Here is a 25,257-nt window from a genome sequence, read left to right as displayed (position 1 = left end):
CAGGACGTTGAAGTTGAGTTGGGGTACAACTGTCCACCACATGCCTATCTACATAACAATTTCTTATGGTAGGTGTTTTCTTTTTTTAACATTTTTCTCACTAAATTCATTGTAAGTACAATATTAAAAATTTTTATTAATCTGAATAAAATATCTACGTTAACTAAAGTGATTACTTATGCAGCTTTCAACACATACCATAATTTACAGAAACTGATAATCATAAACATATTTTTATTTTAGTGACGTCAGATCTGAACAAAATAAGAGTGGATGTGTCTTCTGACCCTGAAGTGCGGATGAGGTGGCTCGAAGAAGATGCAGAGAGTGATGAAAATGGTGTATTTGATTCTGAAGAATCTGATTCAAACGAAGATGATCAACTAATGGAAAGCGATCGTGATACTGAAACTGAACAATCTGCAGATGAATATGATAATAAGAACGGTGAGTCTACTACTACTACTACTACTACTTCCTATTATCTTGAGAAGGACAGTAAAACAAAGTGGTCTATGTCTTTTCCTAAAAGAAACATGAGAACCAGCACTGAGAATGTAACAACTCATCTACCTGGCCACAAGATGCAAGCATCAGCAATACTTTCTCAAGATAAGTTATCTTTTCTTAGACAGCAGCATTTTCAAAATTATAGTTAGCTGCACAAATATTTATGTAACAAATTTGAAAAGCAAATTTCAGAGACAGAGATGATAGCTTCACTGATGAGACTGAAATAAGAGCACTTTTTGGCATACTCTACCTAATAGGAATCCTAAGAAGTTTTAGAAAAAACACTAGCATGCTCTGGGATAACTCTAGAGCAGGGGTCTCCAAACTTTAGTCCGCGGGCCACATTGACTCCTCCACGAAGTCATCAAGGCCAAGATCTGCCTAGTGGGATTGAAGCACCCTAGCACTCTACGATCACCGTAATGTAAAGCTAAAGGAAAGATGCAATCGCAAAAATTCAAGGTTGTGGGAATAGCTAGCACTGAAACGAACTACGATTTTTATTTAATTACATAATTTTGATTGGTGGACGAACCTGACCGAAATTCTGGCGTATTTTATTCTGGCGAATTTCACCGACAAAAAAGTATGTCACTGCACATTCTTCACGAAAGCGTCCTGCAAAGTTAACGAAATCTCAAAATCATTGTTAGCAACACTATTACTGCAAGACGTAACAGAGGTAGAGTATGTCAACGCATTGTTATTTCAAACAGCGCAACAATAAGTTTAATTATGTAGGTGGTTGTTGGGATGTTTAAGGGGGACTAAACAGCGAAGGTCATCAGTCCCCCATTCCAAAATCAGGCGAGCCCAAAATCGACGGAGAAGGTAAAAACCAAAGGGGGAGGAGACGTCCCCCCAGGCGCTAAAAGAACACAAATGCAGCAACAAACACTACAAACAAGAACAGGACAGAGGCACACCAGACAGAAAGAAACAGAAGAAAGGAAGATGGCCGGAGACTGGTTGACTGACCACGAGAACAAAAATGGGAAAGAGTCAACCATCTCACGGCACACCAGAACAGCAACAGACACAAGGACAAAAGACACAGAAAGGGAAAGGTGCAGGACCTCCCTAAATCGAACCATAAAACGGACTACCACGGATAAAATTTAAAACGTCATCAGCCCTGGAGGCATCGTCAGATAAAACCAAAGCCAAAGTGCCCGGGAGATTAAAAGATTGCCGGAGTGTGCGCAGTCGAGGACACTCCAGCAAAATGTGGCCGACCGTCAGCCGGGACCCACACTGACACAGGGGGGGATCCCCTGACGCAAGAGATGGCCGTGCGTCAGGTACGTATGGCCGATGCGCAGCCGACACAGGACTACCGAGTCCCTGCGAGAAGCCCGCAGGGAGGAACGCCACACGGCGGTCGTCTCCTTGACAGCCCGCAGTTTATTCGGGGCTGTCATGCCACGCCACTCAGCAGCCCACATCCCAATCAGCTTACGGCGCAACACCATCTGCTGGTCGCGAGCCGTAAGGCCGATCTCCAAAGCCGGGGCGTCGATCGCCCCTTTGGCCAGCCTGTCTACACGTTCGTTCCCTGGGATGCCAACATGACCGGGCGTCCAAACCAGGACCACCGAACGACCAGAACGGGCAATGTCGGAAACAGTCTCCTGAATGGAGGACACCAGAGGAGAGGAGGGATAGCAGCGGTCGATGGCCTGAAGGCTGCTCAGGGAGTCACTGCAGATCACGACGGACCTACCTGAGCAGAAACGCATATGGTCAAGAGCGCGCAATATGGCCACCAGCTCTGCAGTAAAAATACTGCAGCCAGCTGGCAAGGAGCGCTGCTCAACATGAGCAGCATGAGCAAAAGAGTAGGCAGTGCAACCATCAACCAGGGAACCATCAGTGTAGACAGTCTCACAGTCCGAAAATGAGGCGAGGAGAGCAAGAAAACGGCGACGGAGGGCCACAGGCGGAACCGAGCCCTTGGGTCCCTGTGCCAAGTCCAGACGGACGGACGGCCGGGACAAACACCAGGGAGGCGTAGGTGTACGGACCCGGAAGGGAGGCAGAAGAGGGAATGACCCCAGTTCTGACAGCAGGGACTGGACACGGACAGCTATGGAAAGCCCAGACCTAGGGCGCCGTTCGGGCAGATGGAGGACCATAGCAGGGAAAAGCAGGCGACGATTGGGATGATCTGGCGAGCAATGAACGTGGACAGCATAGTCGACAAGCAGACGATGGCGGCGAATCCGCAGTGGGGGAACCCCGGCCTCCACCAGTAGACTATCCACGGGGCTGGTGCGAAAAGCGCCAGTGGCAAGCCTAGCCCCACAGTGGTGTATGGGGTCTAACAACTTTAACACTGAGGGGGACGCAGACCCATAGGCCAGGCTCCCATAATCAAGCCGGGACTGCACAAGGGCTCTGTACAACCGCAGCAGCGTGCAGCGATCTGCACCCCAAGACGTGTGGCTAAGGCAGCGGAGGGCGTTGAGGTGCCGCCAGCATTTTTGCTTCAGCTGAGTAACATGAGGAACCCATGTGAGCCGGGCATCAAACACGAGTCCCAAGAAGCGGCAAGTGTCCACCACTTCAAGCAGGTGGCCGTCGAGGTAAAGTGCAGGATGAGGGTGGACCGTCCGACGCCTGCAGAAGTGCATTACTCGAGTCTTGGCAGCAGAGAACTGAAAGCCATGAGTCAGTGCCCATGATGCGGCCTTGCGAACGGCGACTTGCAGCCTGCGTTCGGCGACTCCCGTAGTCGTAGAGCTAAATGAGATGCAGAAGTCGTCGGCATACAAAGAAGGAGACACCGACGACCCCACTGCTGCTGCCAGACCATTAATGGCCACTAAAAATAAGGAGACGCTCAACACCGAGCCCTGCGGGACCCCATTTTCCTGTATATAAGAGGAACTAGAGGTGGCACCGACTTGCACCCGGAAAGAGCGGCGCAATAAAAAGCTTTGAAGAAAAGCCGGGAGCCGACCACGAAGACCCCACCCATGCAACGTGGCGAGGATGTGATGCCTCCATGTGGTGTCATACGCCTTCCGCAGATCGAAAAATACAGCAACGAGATGCTGACGTCGGGCGAAGGCCGTACGAATAGCAGATTCCAGCCGCACCAAATTGTCCGTGGCAGACCGGCCCCGACGGAAGCCACCCTGGGATGGAGCGAGGAGACCGCGCAACTCAAGGACCCAACACAAACGCCGCCCCACCATACGTTCGAGCAATTTGCACAAAACGTTGGTGAGGGTAATGGGACGATAGCTGTCCACCGCCAGTGGGTCCGCACCGGGTTTCAAGATGGGGACAATAACGCCCTCCCGCCATTGCGACGGGAACACGCCTTCGCTCCAAATGCGATTAAATATCGCGAGAATGTGTCTCTGGCAGTCCCTGGAGAGATGCTTCAGCATCTGCGCGTGGATGCTGTCTGGGCCTGGTGCTGTATCAGGGCAATCGGCGAGGGCGGCGAGGAATTCCCTCTCGCTGAAAGGAGCATTGTATGTTTCAGAACGACGCGTGTGGAATGAGAACGGCGTCCGCTCGGCTCGCTCCTTTAGAGAGCGAAAGGCGGGGGGATAGGAGGCAGTCGCAGAGCTCTGAGCAAAGTGCGCGGCTAGCCGTTCAGCAATGGCGGCAGCGTCCGTGCAGACAGCGCCGTCCAAGGAGAGCCCAGGGACACCCATAGGGGTCTGGGAGCCATAAATCCGCCGGATCCGGGACCACACGTGCGAGGACGAGACACGGGAGCCCAGGGAGGAGACGTACCTCTCCCAGCACTCTTGCTTACGCCGTGCAATAAGACGACGGGCGAAGGCACGGAGCCTCTTAAAGGCGATGAGGGTCTCCAGAGACGGGTGCCGCCTATGACGCTGGAGAGCCCGCCTACGGTCGCGAATAGCCTCAGCAATCTCCGGCGACCACCAGGGGACAGCCTTCCTCCAAGGGAGGCCAGAGGAACGGGGGATGGCAGCCTCGGCCGCCGAAATGATGGACGTGGTGAAAACACGGACCACCTCGTCAAGGTCACCCTGTGGGGGAGACGCAATGGTTACAGCGGAAGTAAAAGCTGGCCAGTCAGCCCTGTGGAGAGCCCAGCGGGGCAAGCGCCCAGAAGAATGACACTGTGGCAGTGACAAATAGATGGGAAAATGGTCACTGCCACACAGGTCAGGATGTACCCTCCAGTGGAGGGATGGGACAAGTCCAGGGCTGCAAATAGAGAGATCGATGGCCGAGAACGAGCCATGGGCCACACTGAAATGTGTGGGAGCACCGGTGTTCAAGAGGCTAAGGTCGAGCTGAGCCAACACATGCTCCACGGCCCGACCGCGATCATCGGAGACAGTCCCACCCCATAGAGGATTGTGGGCATTGAAATCGCCCAGAAGCAGCAATGGTGGCGGGAGTTGAGCCAGCAGCGCAGCCAAGACATGGCGGGGGAGCTCCCCATCCGGAGGAATGTAAACAGAGCATACAGTAATAGCCGGCGAGAGCTCAACCCTGGCAGCAACTGCCTCTAAAGGCGTCTGAAGGTGTACTGGCGAGCTACAGACAGAGTGGTGAACAAAGAGGCAAACCCCACCTGACGCTCGTTGACAGGCAGCACGGTTCTTATAGTATCCCCGATAACCGCGAAGGGCGGGGGTCCGCAGTGCAGGAAACCAAGTTTCCTGCAGAGCAATGCAGAGAACAGGGGAATCACTCAGAAGCATCCGGAGCTCTGGCAGGTGGCGGAAATAACCGCCGCAGTTCCATTGGAGAATGGAAGCAGGAAGGGACTGGGAGGGCGTGAATGCGACTAAGAGGCAGACAGCGCTTCAGAGCCAACTGCCGCCACTGGGGGAGAGTCAGCTGAGTCCATAGGAGAGGCCCCCAAGGGTTCCGTGAGGGCGAGATCCGCGGCAGAGGCGAGGATCTCCACCTCATCCCCGGAGCCAGGACTATGTACAGCAGGCGGTGCTGAAACCGCCGGAACGTCCTTCTTGGACACATTCCGTTCCTTCTTCTCGCGTCTGCCCTTAGGGTGAGAGGGCTGGGAGAGCTTCTCTGAAGGAGCGTCGGAGGCTGACGACGACGCAGAAGCCCTACGACCAGCAGGTGGCGGAACCTTCAGCCACTGGCTGACATCCGGCTGGGAAGGAGAAGAAACGGAGGAAGGGAGAGCCCCGAGGGACCCCTTCCGCGAGAGAGGAACCGGCGGAGGCAACGCCGCCGGAGAAGGAGGGGGAGGAATCGAGCCTCCCGGTTGTGGAGCAGATGTCACTCCCGAAGTAAGCTTGGGGGGAGCGACAGAAGAGGGTTTGCCCCCAACTGCTAAGGGGGCAAGAGAGGAAGGCTTGCCCCCAGGCACGAGGGGGGCAGACAGAGATACATGGCCCCGAGGGCCCACTGAAGGCGGCACAGATGAAGCGACAACCGTCGCCCGTGCGGGCGACGATAACGTGGCTGCAGCATAAGATGTTCGAAGGGAAGCAGGGTACAACCTTTCATATTTCTGTTTAGCCTCTCGATAAGTAAGCCGGTCCAGGGTCTTAAATTCCATGATCTTCCGCTCCTTATGAAGAACGGGGCAATCCGGCGAGCATGGAGAGTGGTGCTCCCCACAGTTAACACATACAGGCGGAGGTGCACATGGAGAATCAGGATGAGAGGGGCGTCCGCAATCTCGACATGTAGCGCTGGATGGGCAACGGGAGGACATATGCCCAAACATCCAGCACTGGAAGCACCGCATCGGGGGAGGCACGTATGGCTTGACGTCGCAACGGTAAACCATCACCTTGACCTTCTCGGGCAAGACATCACCCTCAAAGGCCAAGATAAAGGCACCGGTGGCCACCCTGTTTGTCTTGGGTCCTCGATGGACGCGACGGACAAAATGCACACCACGTCGTTCCAAGTCGGCTCTCAGCTCGTCATCGGATTGCAACAAGAGGTCACGATGGTAAATAATCCCCTGGACCATATTTAAGCTACTGTGGGGAGTGACGGTAACAGGGACGTCACCCAGCTTATCACACAAGAGCAACGCTCGTGACTGGGCTGGGGAGGACGTCTTGAGGAGGATGGACCCATTCCTCATTTTTGACAACCCCGCCACTTCCCCAAACTTATCCTCCAGGTGTTCCACAAAAAACATAGGCTTCGTCGGAAGAAAGGAGTCACCATCAGTCCTGCTGCAGACAAGGTATTGCGGTACGTAAGGCTCCCGCTTAGCACTAGATCGGCGTCCCTCCCATGGCGCAGCCAACGAGGGGAACGTCTGAGGGTCATACTGCGCAGCATCGAAGTCGACTCTACCTCGCTTAGAGACGCTGGTGGCCGTGCGACCACCAGCTTGATGTGATTTATTGCGCTTCATTGCGCCACATCCGCCCAGATGCCACCTACTCCGAACGAGGGCTCTCCCCAAGGGCGCCACCCAGCCAAAGCAACGGGTACCTGGCCGATATCCCGTTGCCCGGAGTCCCCGTGCCCCAGACAAGATGGGCACATACTCCTTGGCATGCATGGGGAGGAAACAGCTCAGGCATCTGTAGTGCGATCCCTGTGTGGTCAGGGGGCTACCACCAAGAGGGTACATGACGACCCCACCACAACGGACTGGCTACCGTGCTGGATTTTAGGTGTTTAAAGGGTCCACAGTTGTCGTAGGCGCTAAGAAGAAGAGTGCGCACAAGGCGAGGAGGAGACCACCCAGAAGATGTTGGGCGTAGTCCCCCCCCCACGACAATAGGTAACATGCAAGATGGTGGAGCATGATGGACCAATACAAAAACACCACGTAAGGTGTCCTTCCCCAAATGGCACGCACTGACGACGGAAATTTGGAAGAAAAAAGGAGGTCAAACCCAAGAGGGGACCATCACAGAAGGCCGAAACGTTTGAGACTCCTTTTAGTCGCCTCTTACGACAGGCAGGAATACCGCGGGCCTATTCTTACCCCCGAACCCGCAGGGGGTTTAATTATGTAGTCTTGCAGGGAGTAGCAGAGCAAATGTCATGGTGTATTGGTTGCGATAGGCCTCGAAACTCAATTGTTGGCAGTATAGGTACCACCTCAAATATTTGGCGAGCCGGATACCGGGGATGTCCGGCCAGCTAACGCGGGCCGGTTTGCTGGCCCTCGCGGGCTGGTTTCGGCCCGCAGGCCGTAGTTTGGAGACCCCTGCTATAGAGGAAATGTCTTAGAATTCTGTTACCTAACTACGAGTGAAAAAAGATTTAAACTTCTACTGTGATGTTTACATTTTGATGACGTAAGGAACAGAAGCCATCGAAAAGAAATTGATAAATTAGCCCCAATTAGAGACATTTTTGAGACTGTTGTTCATAATTTTTCAAAACACTTTGTTCCAAGTGAACATTTGACTGTCAACAAACAGTTACTTTCCTTTTGAGGAAAATACCAATTCAGACAGTATCTTCCTAAAAAGCCCGCCAAATACAACATTCAGATATTGCTAAAACTGCCTATACTTTCAACTTAGAAACTTAAGCTGGCACTCAGTAAGAGGGTCTTTTCAAGCACAGTAATCCTCCTACAGATGTAGTACTGAGATTAGTGGAACCTGTCAGCTGGACTCACTGTAAATTACTGGTGACAACTGGTTCACCAGTGTACCACTGGAGCAGAAGCTACTAGAAGAAAAGAGACTAACGTACGTTGGAACGCTCTGGAAGAACAAGAAGGAAATCCCCAGGAGTTTTTACTTACTTAGCAAAGCCCTCAATATTCTTTTTTATTTGGCTTCCAAGAGAATTTCACACTAGTTTCATACTGTCCTAAAGTTAAATAAGCTGTTCTCTTGATATCTACATTACATCACGATGATACCATTGATAAAGATACAAGAGATTCACTAAAACAAGAAATTTTAACTTTTTACAGTATGACAAAGATTGGAGTTGATTTACTTGATCAACTAATTAAAAAAAAATGATGTGTCATGAAACACTCATATGCGGTCTATGGTTGTTCTCTGTAATTTACTTAATGTTTCTGCCATGAACACACTGTGCATATACCGAGCAAATTCTAGAACACCTAAATCATTGAAAAGAATGGAGTTTCTGCTGATGTTGGCCTCGGAAATGATGAAACCTCAAATTCAGTACAGATCTGCTGTCCCTCAAATTCCCATTGAATTACGGCGGCATGCACGTGTTCTGCTGGGCATAAATTCAACAGTTACACCACAAGACAATCCCCGAGAAGGTTCCAAAGGATGTTGCTGCAAGTGTGGAAGACAGAAAACCAAGTCAACTAGAAAATGGTGTCATTAATGTAAAAGGTGGATGTGTGTGCCTCATTTGCATATCGTCTCTGAAATAAACTTTTGAAATATTTTTTTGGAAATTTGTGTTTTATTTCCATCCCTATACATATACAAACATAAAAACAGCAACTAAAGAAAATTTGATAATCATTTCAATGAGTAATTAATAAACACAAATGCAGGACAGGAGTCCCAAACGCACCTAACTCCGTAACGATACAGCACGCGCCTACTGCAGAGTTAAAGACAAATTCAGTAGTGCATTGCACGTGTAGAGCATATTTTCTTTAGTCACAAGGGTAAATATCTGTAAATCAAGTAAAGTTTCTCATAAGACATTGCAAAAGAATTGTCCTGAAAACTAATTTAAAAGAAATTAAAAGTAAATTCGTTTAATAAATTACAAAGAATTTGAACAATAAATGCAACTGGATTTTAAATTTATCAATTATTCTATACACTCTTTATTCACAGATGACAAGTAAGTGTTTTTGTTCATGTAAGTGAATAATGTTTTGCATAATACTTGTTATTTATGAATAATAAGCCCGGTGATAAAGCACACTGCACATGTGCACAAACCAAATTTGCAACATGTGTGAAAGTGAATGCAGGCACATGAAATCCGCATGCCTGTGGACAAGGCCTCTTGCGACTGTGCCAGCCATGCGCATGACTGTGGACAAGGCCTCTTGCGACTGTGCCAGCCATGCGCATGACTGTGGACAAGGCCTCTTGCGACTGTGCCAGCCATGCGGCTGGTGTACATGCACTCATGAGGCTGAGATTAGAATCAGTATTCTTCGGCTACTTTTGCCGGTATTCGCAAAGCATATTCTCGCTGTCACTCACACAGCACAGGTACATACAGGCCACATGGATAGGCCATGCAGTTGCAAGGCCCTAGTGTGTACTACACAGGACTCATACTAGTATTCCACACAAAATTATCACGCTACAATTTCTGGCAATAAACTGATACTTATTTTTAAAATACAGGAAAATAGAACAAAGATTAGGGCATCCACAATGTAGGACTATATTGGCAGGAAAAGTTAAAAGATGCACAGAAAAATCTTCCAAGGGCAGTGAAAATAGGAGAATCACACGATAAATGTGGTAAATCGGGCAAGAACTACTAAGAAACATTCACAATGGGGTGATGAAAAACAGAAAATACTGTTTTAGATAACTGATGCACAACTGAAAAATATACCAATACCACAGTTATCTAACGAAACTGGCAGGAAAAAATGATTTTTAATGTATCATTCCCCTGTCAGCCCTAGTCCAACTGTCCCACTTCTGGTAGTTTCTAAGAAGGTGGTTCTCTTCAGTCACAAATAATACTACTAGGTTCAGAAGAAAGAACAGCCAACAAAATTAGTGGAAACTTCTGAAAGCACAGGTGAAAAGTCAAAAATAACAGGAGGGGGATGTAAACAGTGCAGCATCTATAACACAGAAAAAGAAATATGAACATTGTGAATTTTAAATACTACAAACTAAAAAGTATACGTCAGCATGTAATAAAACCAGTAAGAGAGAGGATTGCCAAGATGATGATGCAATCTCTCACACACAAAACCAGGGACTAGAAGAGAGAAGATTTATAGGGAATTACTTTGTGTGCAGTTATTCAAGATATAATAGAAGGAAGGAATTCTACGACAAAGTCTCAAGAAAAATGAAATGTTTGACACGAATCACAAGCTTGAGCCGGATAAGGAACAGAAAATCATCCACACTGTGTGAAACAATAATTCTGGCATTAGCTGAAGTTATTTGAAAACACTATATAATTTAAATCTACTGAACAGGCAGCAATTTGAAACCTGCTTGTCCTGCATATAAGCCCATCGTTTTAACTATTGCACGATCTAGCTCCATCAGACATAAAGGCAGATACATTGTAGAGTGAAGTTTTTTCTAGGTAATGTAACTTAAACCTTGAGCAGCAGAATGAAAATCTGATGTGAGTAATCTTACCATTTCTTCCTCTCTCTGCTAAATTTAATGTTCTCCTTCACCAAATGCTGAAAGGTCATCCAAAACTATGTAATATATTCTGTCTTTGCTTCTTCCTCCTCCTCATTAATGTATCACATGAAATCCCCCCTCCCCTTGCCTCCCCCCCCCTCCCCCCATTTTCTTTACACCCTCCTCAGCTTATGATTGTACCCCAATTTCAACCATGCTGTAAACCCATTAACCGAGAATGCAGGAAATCTACTGTAGAACAGTAGATGGTGCAGTAAGTCTAACCATCTACTAGACTTAGGATTTAACAAATTACTCCAGCCATGGCACTGACATGAAATCCATCAGCCATGGCCTGGAAAGACAAATACTGTTGTCTTTATGAAGTGACTGATGCACATAATATGATTACAAAGAAGTAAAGTTTTGTTATCTAACCAATTGGAAATTTTCACAGCAGCCACTGAGATTACTTTTTTTACACCTGATTATCTACAGACTTTAATTTATACATTTTATAGTCTTAACTTGCCATGCAAGATATGCTCAGTTCTTGACCGAATAAGAACCAGCACTGGCAGCTGTTCTGATTGTCTGCATAAGTGGAAGAAAATCACTTTTCCAAGTTGTGACTGCAGTGCTGAAAAGCACTGTCCAGCACACAGTACAAGAATGTCCTCAGAGTTTTCCGTGTTGATCCAACAGATATCATGGCGATGAGAGAGGGCTCAATACACTACATTTGCAGTCTAAATTTTATTTAGCAACTTGAAACAATTATAAATATTAATTTTTAGTGATGCATTAAATAAAACAATTAAATGCACATTAAATAAAATGATATATAAAATAGTGTTTCATAAACTCACCATCCTCAGTAATTCTTCAGCTGCTTCTAACAGAGCTCCTGAAAGAATAATTACAAAATTGGTGCCATCTCCAACTTCTTGCTCCTGCATTTGTGAAGCAAGTATCATTAATTTAGCAGCTGGATGCTCCACTTCCAACTCCCTTATTATTGTAGCTGCATCATTTGTAACAAACAGTTTTTCTATGTGATTTATCACCATCTTATTCATCCCATTTGGCCCATATGCAGTTCTTACTGTTTGTGAGAACTGTTTGCATGCATTTATGTTTCGATAAACAGCTTCTTCCAGACCAGAAAAATACTGAAAATTGAGAAAAAAAAGGTTAACCAAAGCTGATCAAATAAATTCAAGAGTAAGTTAAGACAAACTTTGATAGCTCCATGTGTAGCTCTGGCACCATAGATCATTATTTCTTACAAAAAAGATACTGCATAAAACTGATACACATCTTAAGAATACAACAACAACATAAAGACTGTCACAACATAACGAATTTAAAGAAGGACTGACAGTAATTCACACTTCTAATGAAAAAGATAATGGAGCCAATGAAAAAAGAATTATGACCCACATCAGTTAATCAGAAACAACAGTTATCAAGAAATTGCACGGACCATTGAATTAAGAGACTATTTAGAATAACTGATACTAATTGTCACACAAGAAGCTGAAAATTTAGCCCACTTAAAATTCATGTAAAAGACCTGTCTGGCAGACTTCAAAAGAGAAGACATGAGGTATGTTAAAATTTCGAACATAAAACAGAAGCAAATAACAAATATCAAAAATATCACAAAAATTCATACAAATTGTCAGCTGAATTACAAGAGAATGTCAAGAAAAAAAATGGTTCAAATGGCTCTGAGCACTAGGGGACTTAACTGCTGAGGTCATCAGTCCCCTAGAACTTATAACTAATTAAACCTAACTAACCTAAGGACATCACACACATCCATGCCCGAGCCAGGATTCGAACCTGCGACCTTAGCAGTTGCGCGGTTCCATACTGCAGCGCCTAGAACCGCTTGGCCACCCCGGCCGGCATCAAGAAAAAGCTCATTATTTCAATAAAAGAAAACTATCACAAAAACTATTGCTTTTGTAAACCTTTAGTAGACAATTACAAAAAACAAGCTCCCATGGTTAACTCTTTGAAGGTTAGGTATCATAGTCCCTAACCACATACGTAAACCTAATATAAAAAATTATATATAAAAAACAAAGATGCTGTTAACTTACCAAATTAGAAAGCGATGGCATGTTGATAAGACACAATGAAAAACACACAAACAAATTTCAAGCTTTCGCAACCCAAGGTTGCTTCATCAAGAAAGAGGGAAAGAGAGGGACAGACGAAAGGATGTGGGTTTTAAGGGAGAGGGTATGGAGTCATTCCAATCCCAGGAGCGGAAAGACTTACCTTAGGGGGAAAAAAAGGACAGGTATACACTCGCGCGCGCACGCACACATATCCATCCGCACGTGTGTGTGTGTGTGTGTGTGTGTGTGTGTGTGTGTGTGTGTGTGTGTGGGCGCACACGAGCGCGTTAGTGTAGACCTGTCCTTCCCCCCCACCCCCCCCCCCCCCCACCCCAGGGTAAGTCTTTCCGCTCCCAGGATTGGAATGACTTTACCCTCTCCCTTAAAACCCACATCCTTGAAATTTGTGTATGTATTTGTGTGTTTTTCATTGTGGCTATCAACATACCATCGCTTTCTCATTTGGTAAGTTAACAGCATCCTTGTTTTTTATATATATTTTCCCACGTGGAATGTTTCCCTCTATTATATTAATATAAAAAATTACTTGACAAGTGGCAGCAGGGGAAAAAATGTAGAAATGCACAAGCTTTTGGAACCAGTGGCTCCTCTGACTGGCAGAAGAGTTGAAGGGAGAAGAGGAGGAGGCAGAGGAGGAGGAGGAGGAGGAGGAGGAGGACTGGTGAGGGTTACAGGAGAGCTGCCCGGAACTCTAGGTCAGGTGAGATTTACTGGACAGAAAAGGAAAGATAGCTTTGTTGGTACTTTCACCAGACAAGATTTGAAAACATAAGCAAGATAGAGTGCATTCTATGATAGGTGAGAGGTGGGGTGAGGGGGGGGGGGGGGGGGGGGAGGCAGGGTGAAAGAGCGGGTAACACATTGCAAATAAAGTAAAAGGGAGCAAAGGAACGGAATAGTTACTGAAAAGAAACGCACACTGATGTGGCTGGATGATCACTGGAAGAAAAAGGATGAACTAGACATTCTGCAACACAGTGAAATCTCCAACCTAAAAGATTAGCCTGGTTGCAAGACCATACAACTAAGACTATCACACTTGTCTCATCATCAGCTAAATGAGAGATCAAGTCCTTACCTATATCTGCTTCTGCTAGTTTATCACAATATAAACTGCATTCAATTAAAATGTGGCGCACAGCGAGTTGCACGCCACAAGCACCACAGACAGGGGTAGGAGGCCATGTGTGAGGGAGCAGTGCCCAATTTGGAGGTGGGTCAGTGACACTTCAGCCTGTCAGAGTGATCAGCAGGAGGAATGCCACTGCCGGATAGCTGGCTTTAACAACTGCAGATTATTGTCTGCCACTGCCAACCACTATTCCTCACACAACTGCAAGGATCTCTGACTCACCAGTGAAATGAGAGCCTTCAGGAGAAAAGAATATCGTGTCAAATCACATTCTGTGCAAGTCTACTTGGCAGTTTGGTCTGCCTGTTCATTTCCCTGAATTCCAACATGGCCCTGTACCCAGCACAACAATATCAGCCATCCCCTGTTGTTGAAGGAAGTACAGTTGGTCATGCATGAGTGGACCATATTCTCTGCCTTATATATGTGCCACAATAACTGTAGGGCAGTAAGGGAACTGGAGCAGATGAGAAACTGTTTACTCCGGTGGCTTCAAGATTGCATTGGGCTCCATAGTAAGTGCAGTATATTCACAGAGAAGGTGAATCCTGAAGACACAGTTGGAAAAACCAATGTATGTCCTATGGAGTCCACCTGATTCGAGCCACAACTTGAAAACTGTAATGCCTAACTAAAATGTTAAAAAACAGTAACAAATACAAAATCAGGTGTGTGATCCTCCTCATAATTCATCAATTTAAAAATAATGGGCCTCTATTAAAGTCAATGTGGGGGACCTGCTCCAACCTCAAAGTACAGCTTTAAAAGCAGCCACCCAGCATCTTTAAAAGGCAATCTTTCGCCCGAGTCTCACACCACTTCATTGCTTGTTGTTGTGAAAATCCTTTCCATCGGTGGCTGAGCAACAGTATGGTATGCAGGTGTGGACAGTGTTTTATAGGCCTCTTGCACCATAAGGAGTCCTCACTTGTTGTGAATGGTGGCTCACCACCCTCAGTAGAGAGGCTCCAAATAGGGCTGGTTCTGAAGGCCCCAGTGGCCAGTCCAACCCCTTCATAGCACACCACGTCTAACATTTTTAAATAAGAGGGTCTTGCAGATCCACACACCCGTAATCAAACTAAGAACACCCCAACACTCTGTAAACAGGAGAAGATGAGTTTAGTGTGCTTCCCAAGAATTGAAGCAAGGCATTTTAAAATACCAAGCAGTTTAAGGGGCCGTCTTTTCAGGTCCATAAGGTGTGGCAAAGGAATCTCCCCGCGACTGTAAAATTAAGAAGTGTCCCCAACCTAGACTCAGAAAAATTTAAAACAAAAGATGAACAGTTAAAAAGAATGTTTAGACATTTTGGTTGAGAATTTAAAACTCTTCTTTTCTGTCCATTCATCCAACTGTCAAAGAGCCAACTGAAACTAACGAGTTGTTGTCACAAGGCTCAGGGGGGAACAACAGACGGAGAAGTCTTCAACAGACAAAGAACACAGGATAGAACTCACCTACTGGCACACTTATGGGACACCATTCTCTAACTCAAAGCAATCCAAGAAGACTTCACCAACTCAATATCCGAAATACACGTGGTGAGGAGAGGGACCACATTAAAATGGGAAGACATCCTCAAAAACATCATTTATGGCAGTACACACAAAACATCACCCTAAGTTATGCTAAATGCATTCTCTGAAAATTATTTTAAGCAATTAGTTCATGAGGCCACACAAATTGTAAATGGTTGTGCAAACATACTTGACCTCTTACCAACAAATAATCCTGAGCTAATAATGAGCATCAAAATGGGTATAGGGATTAGTGATCACAGGGTTATCGTAGTGAGACCGAATATTGTAACCCCTAAATCCTCCAAAAATAAACAAAAAATATATTTATTCAAAAAAGCAGATAAAAATTCACTTGATGCCTTTCTGATAGACAATCTCCACTCCTTCCAAATTAACAATGTAAGTGTAGACCAGAAGTGGCTTGAATTCAAAGAAGTAGTATCAACAGAAATTGAGATGAGAAATTGGAAAGAAGTATGATGAACCCTCTGTCAGGCACTTAAGAGTGATTTGCAGAGTATCCACGTAGACATAGATGAATATGAGATGAAGATGGAGCTGCCAGAGGATAAGATGCCTCCATGTTCTACCGCAGGCCTTCTTTATGCTGAAATACTGCACCTATCCAGGAGCTGATGCCGCCAAAGGAAAGTTTATTGTAGAGCTGCCTCCAGGATGGCTAGGTTATCAAAGGTGGAGTGATACCTCCTGAACCCATGCTGAAACCAACTAAGAAGCCGCCTGAATTCTAAGAGCCAGACGAAATGCCGGTTGACCATCTGCTCCCAGGTCTTTCCCCGCAGCTAATGGGGACAACACTATGATAACTACTCAGGTCTGTGTGATCCTTAACAGGTTTTAAAAGGGGAATTAAAACAACTTGGAGAAGTGTGCAGACACCCAAATGATATTAAGAAGGGCAAACAGGAGTTCTTTGTTCCACCCTGTTAGATTGCCGTAACATACTATAAAGAACTCTACTGTGGCCATGTGACGTGACACAAGCTGCAGATAATGCAGAATCAAGCTCCAACATGAACAGAGGGCAGTCTTATTCTTCATCAGTGGTGGAACTGAAGTCCAAACTGTCCATCTCAGCAGCTACCATACAGCACTGGAAAGTGGAATGCTGACTGGTAGTGGCAGTTTTAGTGTCATCAGTTTTCTGACTGGTTTGAAGTGGCTTGCTGTTAGTTCCTCTCCTTAGCTACACCATTTCAGAGTAGCCCTTGCACCCTATGTCCTCAGTTATTTATTGGATATATTCCAGTTTGTCTTCCCCTAATGTGTTTACCCTCTACAGTGTCCTCTAGTACCTCAGAGGTTGTCTTAACATGTCACATCATCCTGTCACTACTTCCTGTCAGTGTTTCCCATACGTTCTTTTCTTCACCGATTCTGCAGAGAGCCTCCTCATTCCTCATCAGCCCACCTAATTTTCAACATTTTGCTGTAGCACTGCATTTCAAATGGTCATTCTCATCTGTTCTGGTTTTCCAGCAGTCCTTGATTCAGTACCATACAATGCTGTACTCCAAATGTAAATTCTCAGAAATTTCTTCCTCAGATTAAGACCTATGCTCGATACCAGTACAATTATCTTGGTCAGGAATTCAGGAATGCCCTCTTTGCCTCTACTAGCCCACTTTTCATATTGTCCTTGTTTTGTCCATCAAGGGTTATTTTACTTCCAAGGTAGCACAATTCCCTAACACCATTGACTTTTTGATCAATTTTAATGTTAAGTGTCTCACTACTCTCATTTCTGCTACTTCTCATTCCATTTGTCTTTTTCCAGTTTACTATCAATCTATTTTCTGTAGTCATTAGACTGTTATCAATCAGAAATAACCTAGACTTCAGGCTGCACTACAGATCAATCACCACAACCAAAGATTTCAGGAAACAGAGCGAGGGGGGGGGGGGGGGGGGTGCATATTACACTCTAGTCAAACTTTTACATATCGTGTCTTCTTTCAGTTTCATAATAAAATACTAAATAATATCATATGCTAACTCCAAGATAAAATCTATAGGTAGCTTATTTATCCCTCAATGTCACATTTCCCAACAGTTTGCTACAACAAATTGTGCTAAACGACGTGACTTGAAGAGATCTTTAATGTGCTGTATGTTAGCTTTGCTGAATGCTTAATGTTTTTGGTATTTTCATTTCTAAACTTCAGACAATTAATGTTTCGTTCCCTCAAATATGGTGTTTATGAGTTTGTGTGGCGAAACAGTAATGTTTCCATGTTGTCACGGATATTGTGCTATGATTGGCTGACACTGTCAACCCGAGCAACCGCCATGGAAATTTACGCACCATATTTGTTTTCTTTAAACTTCTGTATTACAAAAATATGCATTTCAAGTGATATAACACACACAGCCACTCAGCTGCACTGTACTCTGCTCTGTTGGACTTGTATGTATACCCTTGCCTGTATTTATACTGTTTTGTTTTTGATTCACATTTACATCAGATCAGGGTGCACCAAGTTCCCTCACTTTCATCCTAATCACATGTTCCAAAATTTTACAAGGTAAACTGCACACTGAATTCATACTGTGTTGTTTTTGAACTTGTGGTATGCTGCTGTTATTCGCAAGAAAGTAAAACTCACTAAACTCATGCATAATACAAGGAAACGAGCAAGGAAACTAAAGCAATGGGACATATTTTGTAAAGTGGTGTATTTCACACTCGCACACTTTCTCTTCTAGTCATTTATGAAACTCTCATTAGGTGGAGGTACCACACACTAGTGCACTCTGGCAAGACATTTGCAAACTTATATACCAGCAGTCACTAGAATAGCCAATTGCAGAAAGAAAAAAGAAACTGTCTTAAACACTATCAAAACTGTATTAAATATTGATTAAAAATGAATCAAAGTGTAACAGAGATACAATATTGTTAAGGCTTTCGTGGGCACTTGTTGACGAACTGCCTGTTTGCTTCTGTCTCAGGTTCTTCGGCCAACGTTTGTCTGATGATTTTTCTGACATTTCACCAGCACAAGGTCACCAGCCAAGGTCGCAGCCACAGACTATATGTACCTGGCGCACCAACGTCCAAGGGCTTCTCCGTGGCCATTTCCAGTGTGGTTCTCTTGCTATATCTCTAACAGAGATATATAGAGACAGGAATTCATTGGTGTATTTCAGCAACTCTGTCCATTCCCTTTTGACGTAAGTAGTGGAACGTGGAAACTGTGTGCAGGTTGGTAGGAGGACACCCTTAGGCTGAAACACCAGACTTCAGGATGCCCATAAGAACTGTACTCTGCCCCCAAACCTCTGCTACATGAGCTACGTGGGATTTCAAGGTGCAGCCTTAAGACTAGTTACTAACTGTTTGAAAAAACGGCAATACATATCAACAGTTCCGAAAACATTGATCTGTGTGGGAAATATGTGAAATGTGTTCCGATACTTTAAATTCTGTAATATGTTATTGAGAAATTTATTTCAATATATATTTTGGGGCAGCTCCGCTTCAGAGCCTTTAATTACAAGCCGCAACTGGTTCATTCCATTCTACAGATCCCGTAATTCTTCTTCACTTGTATGATGATAGCAACGTCATCAATGAATCGCATCACTGACTTTCTTTCAACCTGAATTTTAATTCCACTCTTGAACCTTTCTTTTATTTCCATCGCTACTTCTTCGTTGAACAGATTGCACAGCAGGGACAAAAAAGTGCACCCCTGTCTTACATCACTTTTTAATCTAATCACTTGTCTTCCAATCTTAATGTTCCCCTTGGTTTTAGTACATATTGTATATTACCAGTATTTCCCTACAGCTTAATTTCGTTTTCCTCAGAATTTTGAACATCTTACACCATTTTAAACTGTTGAATGCCTTTCTAGGTTTACAAATCCTATGGGCATGTCTATTTTTCTTCAGTGTTGCTTCCACTATGAAGTTCAAAGTCTGAACTGCCTTTCTGGTGCCTTCACTTTTCCTAATGCCAAACTGATTATCATCTAAAAGATTGTCAATTACCTTTTCTATTCTTCTGTATATTATTCCTGTCAGCAGCTTCGATGCATTGTGAGAGATTTCTTGCACTTAATTTGCTTTGCTATCCTTAGAATTGTGTGGATGATGTTTTCGATGGTCTGGTGATACATCACCAGTCTCAGATTCTACAAACCACCCTGACCAGTTGTTTGGTTGCCACTTCCCCAAATGATTTTAGAAATTCCAATGGAATGTTATCTATCCTTTACATCTTATTTGAGCTCAAGTCTTCAAGCACCATTTTAAATTCTGACTCAAATAGTGAACTCCCTACCTATTCCTTTTCAACTCCAGTTTCTTCCTCTATCCAGTCATCAAACCAGACCTCTCTCACAGAGCCCTTGATTGTGCTCTTTCCACCTATCCAATCTTTCCTCTGTGGAGTTCGCACTGCACTCTTAACGTTATCACCCTTACTTTTAATTTCAGTGAAGATTGTTTTGACTTTCTATATGCCGAGTGTGTTCTCCTGCGGAGCATTTCTTTTTCTATTTCTTCATGTCTTCCCTGCAGCCATTTCACCTTGACAGTCCTGCACTTCCTGTTTATTTTGTACCTCAGGGATTTTTATTGCTGTATTCCTCTCTTTCCCCGAATGTTTTTGTACTTCCTTCTTTCATCGATCCATTTAAGTATTTCTTCTCTAACCTAGTGTTTCTTTGCTGTTACCTTCCTTGTACTGATGGTCGATTGTCCAACAGAGGTGATTACCTGTTTTGTCCACTCCTCTTCAGCTGAACTCACTGCTACGGTATTCCTTATCACAGTATCCACATCCTCAGCAGACTTCAAATACGTCTCATCATTTCTCAGTACTTCAATATCCTGCTTTCTCCCATACTGATTCTTCAGTACAATTCTCTTAAACGTCAATCTACTCATCTTCATTACTAAATTGTGGTCTGAGTCCAGTATCTGATTTCAGAATCACTGTCTGCCCATGAAGTAATCCAGCTGGAATTTTCCCGCACCTCTACATCTTTTCCAAGTATACATCCTCCTCTTGTGTCTCTTGAACAAGATACTCAATATTACATCTGAAATTTCTTGCAGAATTCAGTTAGTCTTTGTCCTCTCTCACTTCTACTGGCAAGCCCGTAATCTCCCAAGAATCTTTCTTCTACCCCTTCCCCAATAACCACATTACAATCCCTCAAGATTATTAAATCATCATCCTCTCTTACACACTGAACTACCCGTTCAATATCCTTCAGCATGTACACCGGAACTACTGTTACTGGCGTTGGTTTGCTGATAATTCTAATGCGAAGAACACTACCACTTAATTGTCCGCAATAACTCACACTCTGCCCTACTTTCCTAATCACCATTAATCCTACTCCTGTTATACCATTTTTTGCAGCTGTTGATATTACCTTGTATTCGGCAGACTAGAAATCCTCATTTTTAGACCATTTGACTTCACCGACTCCCATTTACTTAGACTAAGCCTTTCCCTTTTCAGATTTTCTAGCCTTTGCTACTACACTCATACTATTGACATTCGGGGCTCCAAGTCGTAGAATGTTACCCCATCACTTGAGCTTATGGGTGCTCAACTGTGAGCTTATCAGCGCACTTACACTCATTAAAACAAATGTGGTTAAACAGCGGAAAATTGCTCCACACACATGCACTTGAACTGACCACAAAATGACTATCTCACATGCGCTGAAACAACAGTGAAAAAGTAGAAGTATACATGAGGTTAAACACATGTAAAACGAGAAGGGAGCTACAACATAGGTACAGGTAAACATCAGTGGCTGACTACTTACAAAAAATATGGGTGAGCTTGTCACCCTGTTAATGCATTGAAACAATCTCCTTAAAATCAAGGAAGGATGCTGGATGATTCACAAAACTTTAAACCTTAAATGACATTCGTTTGAACGTTACTTAAAATAGAGGACAGATCCTTCAGCAAATCCACTGGCGTACAGTGGTATGTACGCCACAAGCACCACACACTGGAGGGTCCTCTCACCGGATTAAGAACATGCATCCTAGGGAATGGCCTATGGAAAGATAATTAAGGAGGATCTCATCCCATCGACACGGCTGGAAGGACGTATGCCACAGCCAAGTTGTGGGCTCTCTACATGGAGCTTATTGTTGGCCACTTCCAGTCAATCGTCTTCCCATTGACGCATGGCTTTGTATCTCAGCAGCGAGGTGATACCATGCAGGGGGATGGCACACTGAAAGAACTGAGGATCAGGACACGCCTCCTTGGCTGCTATCTCTGCCCTTTCATTTCGCGCAATACCCATGTGCCCTAGTACCCAGCAGAAAGACACCTCCTTCCCCAATCGTCTTAGTTGGAGGAGGGCATCCTGGATATTCTGGATTACTTTATCGGCTGGTAACAAGGGTACAAATGTTGGAGAGTGAAGGGCACTCAGAGAATCAGAACAGACAAGAAATTTACTACTGGCAAAATGCCTCATCTGCTTCAGTGCCTGCAAGATTGCATATAATTCTACAACGAAAACAGTACATTCTAGAGGCAGTCAGACCTTGAGGACACGATCCAGGAAATAGATAGAGCAACCAACAGAGTACCCCTGCTCAGACCCATAGCTACATAGCTGCGATGCTTGCATAAAATGTCACAAAATATTGCCTTAAAAACAGGAGGAGGAGACCAGTCTCTCCTGTACTGCATTAAATCTAAACTTATGCTGGGCCTCTGCAGTAACCAGGGCAGCAGATGGTTAAAACCATGGCTTTGGGGTTGTATTTGCTCCACGCCAAGTAACTCCAGCACATGCTACATGCAGATCCAAAGAGCATGTGGCTCATGGACAGTTGGATAGAAAATGTTCCAGAGGATGACGAGCAACAGTTTGGTATGCGGGCGAGGCCAGGGCTGCGAGGAACTTACATGCCTGACGCACAATGAGGAGCTGCCACTGGATGGCGAGTGGTAGTTCCCTGCCCTCAGCACGGAGAATGGGTATGGAATTGGTCCTATAAGCACCTGTAGCCAGCCAAATCCTCTCATGGTTGAGAGTGTCAATGATCTTCAAATACGAAGGCCACACTGATCTATACACTGTGCATCCATAGCCCAGCTGTGAATTCACCAAAACCCTATAAAACTGGAGCAGACGCATGTTGTCCACTCCCAAGACCTGTAGCTAAGACACTAAGATATTCAATGCCTTCACGGTTCTGGCTTTCAGGTATCTCTGGCATGGCGAACAACAATTCTGAGTAAAAAATGAGGCCTAGAAACCTCATTGAGTGTCTAAAATGTAGGATGATGTCCCTCATATGCAAAACAGGTAAATTAAAATACGACAACAGTGATTAAAATGAACACACACATGCACACTTATCTGCACAAAACTGGAACCCTGCCCTGAGGGACACCACTCTCCTGCTCAAATCGATCTGACAGTGTCTCACCAACTCTGGTCCTAAAAACTGCTGAGATAGGAAAGATTGTATGAAGATAGGGAGATGGCCACAAAAGCCCCAGTGACACAGTTGTGTAAGAACACAGTGTCTCCAAGTAGTAATGTATGCCCTACTGATATCAAGGAATATGCCGACACACTGTTTACGGAGGAAGGCCTGCTGAATAACCGCCTCTAGCAGGGACAGGTTGTTGACAGTAGACCGAAATCTCCGGAATCACACAGAGCAGCTAAGGAGTTGCCTGTTCTCTTAACAACCAGAGCAGACAACGGTCAGCCATTCACTCCAGGGTCTTTCCTAGATAGCTTGCTAAAGTGATACTCCGATAACTTTTGGGACATGTGTGGTCCTTTCCTGGTTTGAGGAGCGGAATCAAACAGTGCCTCTCTATACAAACTGGGGAAGTTACCTGTATGCCATATAAGATTAAAACATTCAAGAATGATTTCCTATGACGCTGCTGGCAAATGTCTAAATATGCAGTACTGGATTTGGTTGTCAGTGGTTTGTGTAAAATTCTCTTTCAGTGTTTGAATGATATCTTTGGGTGCTGTTTTGAGATCTCCCTGTTTCAGCACTGCTGCTATTGGTAAACGGCTGTGTTTACTAGAAATCCTCCTGATGGCTTCCCATACTTTTGTAGAACAAGTGGAACAGTCGACAGAGTCCAGGAATGCTTGTCAAAGAGCCACACATCTTTCCTGGATGGCTGAATAGCACTCATCTGTCCACCAAGGTACAGATAGCTTCCTACGATGACTTGAGGACTTTGGGATGGATAAGTCCATAGCATAATGGATCACTCACATGATGTGGTCCACCCATTCATGGACACAGTTGTGATGCTCAAACACAGCCAGCTGGCTGTACAGCATCCGGTTAGCCCAGCTGTACATCCATGTTGGTGGCTTCTCTTCAGGTAGTGCTCCATCTAGTAGGTGAATATGTAGTGGAAAGTGGCCACTGGAATGAATTTCATCCAAGACCTCCCACTGAACAGTCTGCGAGGGCTGGAGAGCAGAAAGAGAGGTCGATAGCTGAGACCAGCTGAACACCAGTGCAAAAATGAGTGTGTGTACCTGTGTTGAGGAGGCAGAGCTCAGGAGACATCATGAGGCTCTCCAAAACCCGACCCCTAAGGCAAGTAGAGGTCGAGCCCCCACAGACATGATGGGCACTGATGTCTCCCACTAGGAGAAATGGTCGTAGGAATTGTTCCACAAAATGTATGAGAACCTCAGGGTCTACTGCATTTGGCGGAGGTAGATACAGTGAGTGAAGAGTAATTCAAATGATGCATGTTACTGACAAACACAGCAACCCCTTCCCTGGCTCTCCCCAGTCACGTCATCCTTTCAGTGAATGGTACAGCCCCATAGCATAGGGGTGCTAGTGGCTTTAAAATGTGTTTCTTGTAAACACAGGCACATGGGGCATTCTAGCACTAGTAGTTTCACTTCCTCTACAAGTGTCATGAAAGGTTCCACTGTAATAGGGGAACCATCTATCATGGGGGTTGCACTTTCACCCTGTCTTTCTGCCGGGGAAGGCAGCCCATAATGGGTGGGGATTCCAGCTTGGGGTAAGATGATTGCCCCAGTCCAACATCAAGCTCCATTATCTCTACCAAAGAGTCAAGATAGACATGAGATAGTATGATGCCTTTACTGTCTAACTGGTTTCTTCCCAACTCTATCTGACACTTGGCCTTTGATTTCCTGCCCTGGGTAGGCTTTGGAGCCAAAATCACGACAGTAGTAGCAGCGTGCTGGTTTGTGGAACCTCTGGAGGAGCAGGGAGCTCTGCAAGCTCCACAATGTTAGCAACAACAGACTTGTCTGATGGTTTGGGAGGCTGTATAGGCTTTGAAGGAACTGCAACAGGTGCACTGGCAAAGTAGGTGCTAGTGTTGACACCAGCAACCTCCACTTGGGTAGCAGCATCGGTCTTCTGAACTGGTTGTTTAAGAGGAGGTTGCAAACTTTGGGGGCTGCATAGCCTCAAAGATCCTTTTGGCCTCACCATACGAGACACTCTCAGTTGTTTTGATCTCCTGTATCTTCCTTTCTTCAAGGAAGACCACACTTTGGAGGAGATAAACAACCAACACCTTCATGGGTGGTCTTACCACATTTGCCCCAAGTGGCTGCTCCCTTACAACCTGAGGTGATATGCCCAAAGTGCTGGCATGTAGAACAGTGCACTGGGTTAGGAAAATAAGACCACAT

At 45.2% G+C, this 25,257-nt stretch overlaps 1 protein-coding gene across 1 annotated transcript in view; it reads right to left on the bottom strand.

The window, feature by feature from the left end:
• The window catches only part of LOC124802864 (T-complex protein 1 subunit theta), a 107,995-nt gene that overhangs the window by 66,720 nt on the left and 16,018 nt on the right, over nucleotides 1-25,257 (bottom strand). The window contains exon 2 of the mRNA XM_047263903.1: nucleotides 11,630-11,932. Within this exon, the coding sequence (XP_047119859.1) occupies nucleotides 11,630-11,932 (303 nt within the window). The remainder of the gene's footprint in view (nucleotides 1-11,629; nucleotides 11,933-25,257) is intronic.

The sequence above is a fragment of the Schistocerca piceifrons genome, chromosome 6 (genome assembly GCF_021461385.2).
Source record: "Schistocerca piceifrons isolate TAMUIC-IGC-003096 chromosome 6, iqSchPice1.1, whole genome shotgun sequence".
NCBI lineage: Eukaryota > Metazoa > Arthropoda > Insecta > Orthoptera > Acrididae > Schistocerca > Schistocerca piceifrons.
Note: the sequence above shows the minus strand (reverse complement) of the source record. Positions and strands in the feature narration are given on the sequence as shown.